The sequence below is a fragment of the Fukomys damarensis genome, unplaced genomic scaffold, assembly GCF_012274545.1.
Source record: "Fukomys damarensis isolate Sample0158 unplaced genomic scaffold, DMR_v1.0_HiC HiC_scaffold_11, whole genome shotgun sequence".
In the NCBI taxonomy this organism is placed as follows: domain Eukaryota; kingdom Metazoa; phylum Chordata; class Mammalia; order Rodentia; family Bathyergidae; genus Fukomys; species Fukomys damarensis.
This window is the reverse complement of record NW_022900923.1, coordinates 41,588,192-41,593,428: the sequence shown is the minus strand read 5'-3', so window position 1 is coordinate 41,593,428 and position 5,237 is coordinate 41,588,192. Positions and strand designations below refer to the sequence as shown.

General features: G+C 45.0%; 1 protein-coding gene across 1 annotated transcript; it reads left to right on the top strand.

Moving 5' to 3' along the window:
• The first annotated feature begins 644 nt into the window (after nucleotides 1–644).
• LOC104876841 (lysine-specific demethylase 5B-like) lies at nucleotides 645–4,608 on the top strand. Its single transcript, XM_010645071.2, has 3 exons — nucleotides 645–728; nucleotides 828–1,148; nucleotides 1,630–4,608. Exons 2-3 carry the CDS (start codon nucleotides 939–941, stop codon nucleotides 1,765–1,767), a joined length of 348 nt encoding a protein of 115 aa, XP_010643373.1. The 5' UTR covers nucleotides 645–728; nucleotides 828–938; the 3' UTR covers nucleotides 1,768–4,608.
• Nucleotides 4,609–5,237: the final 629 nt, after the last annotated feature.

The following is a 5,237-nucleotide window of genomic DNA, read 5'->3' as shown; positions in this document are numbered from 1 at the left end:
TTTTTTTTTTTTTTTTTTTGGTGGTACCAGGGATTGAACTCTGAGGACCTTGCACTTGCCAGGTGGGCTCAGCTGAATCCCCAGCCATTGAACATGCTTTCTGTTAGTCCTCCAGACCTAAATAGCTGATGTGAGGATTGAGAATGCCTATTTCGAATACCACGTACTTGAAGGATATCTCATAACATCTTGTGTTAAAGTTATTGCAGAGTTAAAGCTATTGCTGCTGCTTCCTCCTAGGGAACTAACTGACCGAGCGGTCATTGAAGGCCCCTGAGGGTTGAAATGTAGTAGGAACACCGAAGCCACGTTTGTGGAAGAATCTTGTGAGGGCCGATAACTGGCATTTAGAATTTTGTTTTTCATTACAATACCTAATATTTTAGCTCTATTGTTGATTATGTTCAGTTAATGCATTTTACTCCTATAAGGGGTGGGAATATATGGCCTTAATTAGGAGCCTGTAAACCAAAGGGTGACAGAAACACCTAGATAGGGACTCTGTAAGTCACTCACTATGGACATGGTGAAAAGAAGCATCTTTGGGCATCTTTCATCTGCTGGTGCTCGCTGGCTAATTTGAAAGCAAATCATATCTTTCTTTTCCTTTTTCCAGTGTTTCTTTTGTAGCTCAGTGAGGAAAAACCGTGGTTCAAGTGAAACTGTATCCTGTAGGACCAGGAGGGGTGGTCGTAGCGTTTAGGACACCATTCAGTGTGCCCTGCAAGGTCATCTGGTTTCTCCTTCACACATTTTCTTTAGCTTCACTAGTTTTTGGTAGTGGGGAGACTGTAGGCTGAAATTGAATTTGCTCATCTTCTATCCAGAGTGACTGCTGCCGGGGAAAGCGAGATGGAATCAACAGTCTTGAGAGGAAACTGAAGAGACGCCTGGACAGAGAAGGCCTCTCCCATGAGCGGTGGGGTCGAGTGAAGAAAATGCGGACCCCCAAAAAGAAGAAAATAAAACTGAGCCACCCCAAGGACATAAATAATTTCAAATTAGAGAGGGAGCGTAGCTATGAGTTAGTCCGCTCTGCTGAAACTCATTCCCTGCCCTCAGACACATCCTTTTCCGAGCAGGAGGACTCTGAGGATGAAGATGCCATCTGTCCAGCTGCGAGCTGCCTGCAGCCAGAAGGAGATGAGGTCAGTGAGGTTTGGGCCATAGAGGACGTGCTTTCCCTTAACTCAGAAACCCTGTAAGCTAGACCTCATCTCGCTGGGTCTTTCTCTTCTGCTTGTCTGCTTTGAGCTGATCTGAATGGATTGCTCAGTCCTACCCCCACTGATATCTCTGCTCTTAACCATCGTTCCTGGGTCTCCTCCCTTTTCTTGAAGAAAACTCTTGTTCTTCCCTTTTTCCTTCTCTTGCTTCTCCAGCTTTCACCGTCCCAGCACTAAGAAGGTGGGAGGGATGCTGATGTAATGCCCTTTGCTTATTGTCGCAAAGCAGCACTGTCTTAACCCCAAAGCAGTCACGACATGAAGAATGACTTTGACTTGGTTGCTTTGGCTGGTAAGCCAGCTACACTCATGTGGCTCGGCTGTTGGTATCGTGAGGCTGGCCTGTCCGAGTTCGAATACAGTTTTCCTCTGAACACCCCATCTCCCTGCTCTTTGTAACCAGGTGGACTGGGTCCAGTGTGATGGCAGCTGCAATCAGTGGTTTCATCAGGTCTGTGTTGGTGTTTCTCCAGAGATGGCAGAGAAAGAAGACTACATCTGTGTGCGCTGTACTGGGAAGGACACACCGAGCCGAAAGTAGACACAAAACAAACACCCCCACTTAATGTAATTCAAGACTCCAACCAGGATGATTTTCTCAAATCTCAGCAAAGCTACAGGACTGGAATTGAAGCCAGCCTGTACACGGTGCTATTTCTATTCCTTATGGGATCATTTTTCCAGAACTCTTTGAAAAAAAGAAAAAACAACAAAAAAAATTTTGACACTTTTTGTATTTTTTTCTTTAAGAGCTGTTTGTGGTTATTGAGGTTTGAAATGCTGACTGTTTTTTGCAGGGGTTTCCACCAATTTGGAAGGCATTGAAGCTCGCACCTTTTCATGTACAGCATTAAAATTGTACCTCTGTCTGGGATTTTACCGGCATAAGAGTCCAACTCAGTTTCAATGCCCAGAAGGGGCACCAGAAGTTCCAGTAAATCCTCAATTGAGGAATCTTTCTCTTGTTTACCCTGTTGTTACCATATTGGGGAATTTTAGGTTTTTCACTTTTGGGGTTTTGGTTTGTTTATCTACTTTTCTTTTTTTCTGGTAGACCAGGTTTATTTATCTGAGCAATAACTTCTATGTTGGTTTCAGTGGCTGGAATTAAAACAAAACAAACTTCTGAACAGTGTGTTGGTGCTTTAGCAATTGGTTGATGTACAGAACGCAAATGTCTAGTTTCTAGTGTCACTGATGAACTAGTGATGTAGAAAAGAGGCTGCTCTGTAAGTAACTGCCACAGCTGTATTTTGGCTTCCTCCCTGCCCATTCCTTCCTCCCCTCTTTTTTGGTAGCTTGTATCAAATGTTGCAGTTTATATTGTGGAATAAATCCTTGGTCCTAATATAACACTAAATGCTGGTTATTTAGAGCCATTAGATCATAGCTTCTTCTGCCCCCACCATGTGTGCTTCCGAATCCAGAAGGGCTGCTTGCCTTGGCTTCTGTCCACCCAAGCCACAATAGCAGTGACCGTCAGCCTGCACACAGCACAAGGGGAGTCTTGTTTTGTAGCCTGCCCTTTTTGGTGGGCCATATGACTCTAGGCCCTACTAGTAAAGTACCTCTTGGTTTTCAAAGACCATAACCTGCCCCTAAAACGATTCTCTTCTTCAATAGATTCTTTCAGAAGGTTGGTGAATCAGACCTCCTTGTGGAAGTGACATCTTTACCATATTTCACTTGACAGGGAAAGTTGGTTTAGGGTCAAGAGGTTGGAAGGAAATCAAAGGAAAATTCATCTTCATGGCGGGTCAGGTTTAGCATATGGGTCGAGGGAAAACTTGAACAGCCAACCTCTGCTTTTTCCAGTCTCCTTTCCTGTCTTCCTCTAACTCTCTGGATCACACTGGTTGTGGATAGCTCCTAGCCATTTTTCTTCCTTTCCTTTTTAAGGGGGTCTGTTCTGCAGTGGACAGGGCATCCTGGTGGACAGAACACTCTTTTCTGTTGCTGATGTTCGTTTTCCTCACATTTGATAGCCATAAACCCGAAGGTGGGTAGAACAAGTGGGTCTTTAATAAAATAAAGCACCACCAACAAAAAGCAGTTTGCGCTGTAGCAGAGATTCAAATGTACTATCCCCTTTTATGCAATTCAAATAATTAAATCTCTTTTTAAGAATGACTCCTAGTCGTCTGCAGTTTTCCAGCAGTTGTTGTGATGTCTTGTCCTCGTCTGATTGAGGTTCTGGGGCCTGCAGGAAAGAATAGCGTCCAGTGCACAATCAGAAATAATAGTATTTTGGTCTTTTTGTATCCAAATTCGTTCCCCATCCCCTAAGAGGAGAACAGTATACTGACTGTCTCTGTTCTCATCTTCCCCTGAGAAAAGAGGCCTCTAAGGGGACACTTCTGAGGCTAGAGTTATGGCTCAGTAGTGGAGCTTCTGCCTAACATGTTCAGGGCCCTAGCTTCCATTCCTGACACTGCAAGAATGGCAGGAGGCGCTGCTGCTGAAATGAAGCCTTTGCCCTTAGAGCTCTCACTTGTCAAGTATAAACCCATGCCCCGCCCATTCTTCTGTACCTGTAGGTTGTGCTGGATCCCGGACAGTAGCAGCCTTGATGAGGCAGCGTCTCTGTATCTCTGAGTGAGGGTGAGAGGCAGGCAGATGTGTATTTGATCAATCCCCACCTAGGTGAGAACCACACGTGCTGTTGCTGAAGTGTCATTGCCCAAGATTACACTGCTAGTAAATCAGAAAGCCTGGGTTTTCTTTTCAGTTCTAGTGTGTGTCCTACCTTGTATATGGTGAAACACTGCAAATGGACGCCAAGGTATATCTGCTATCCTATTTCCATGACTGCAGACCTATGTGATCTAAAAACCATGTTTCTCTGTGTGTTAGCTGTGAAGCTGGCCAGGAAGGAAGGAGGGAGAAACACAGGAATTGTCACTTGAGTTTCCCTCCACAGCTCCCAGAGTGGGGACACGAGGACCCCAGGATGTAGATATGAGCCTGAGGGCCAGCAGGTGACCAGCGAGTCTGGGGAACTGAACCCCACAGTGGTTTAGAGGAGTGGATTCCCCACTCAGCACAGGGATGAGTGGTGGTGCTTCTACAACAGGTCCTGGGGAGTGGATTTAGCTTGTATGAGCCTTTGTCCTGGAGAAAGATTGTGTAATTTGAACTGACTATAAAGAGAGGTTGACTAATTTGTGCGTGTATGTGTGTGTGTGGTGGCGGTGGCTGTTAGGATCAAGCCGACAGCCTTGCTTATGCTGAGCAAGCACTGTACCACTGAGCTACATCCTCAGCCCCAAATTCATTGCAGTCTTCCTGGAGGTGGGGCTTAGTTTTCTATCTCAAGATTAACCTAAAGCAGGGCCAGACATTTAGCTCAGTGGTTCCACTGCCTGCATTGCAAGCACAAGGATCTGAGTTCAATCCCTGGTACAAAAAAAAAAAAAAAAATTAACCTAAAGTAGAGATGTCACTTGTGGTGGAGGTCAATACAAACCTCAGTTTTCCTTTGTTGTGCTATTTACAACTGAGGAAAATGAGATGGAAAGATCTTGAGGCTTTGAATTTTCTATTTCAGCAGAAGTCTGAGATTATCTAATTTGCTGTTTACACTCACCCTAACAAGCCACATAGTTCTTTGGGTATCAGTGCAAGCTTGAGAACAGAGTAGATGTCCACCCAGAAGGGGCCATACCTTGGCTCCTCTGCCTGTCAGTGTTGGACCCTGAAAGCCCTTTTGTAGGAGATTTCTGCATTGTATTTATGGATGTTAGACTTTTGATGGATGTTTGCAGTTCATTAAGAGCTGTTTTTTTCTGGCTTGGAGCAGGCATTGATTAGTAACTGCACGAGGGCATTTTTCTGAGCCCAATTCTGCCTGGGTTCCTCACCATATAACAGACTGAAATGGATTACAGTGCTTTCTACCTGTAACTGGAGGTAGAACTGGACAGTGGATACGTTAAGATCCATTGCCTGTTGGGCCGGGGATTTAGCTCAGTGGTTTGGCCACCTGCCTTTAAGCGCAAGGACCCGAGTTCG

Bases quoted from the DNA above. Each gene is read 5' to 3' on its own strand.
- LOC104876841 (XM_010645071.2), top strand. From the start codon at position 939: ATGCGGACCCCCAAAAAGAAGAAAATAAAACTGAGCCACCCCAAGGAC. The intron at 1,149-1,629 runs GTCAGTGAGGTT...CTTTGTAACCAG, and splicing joins TGCAGCCAGAAGGAGATGAG to GTGGACTGGGTCCAGTGTGA.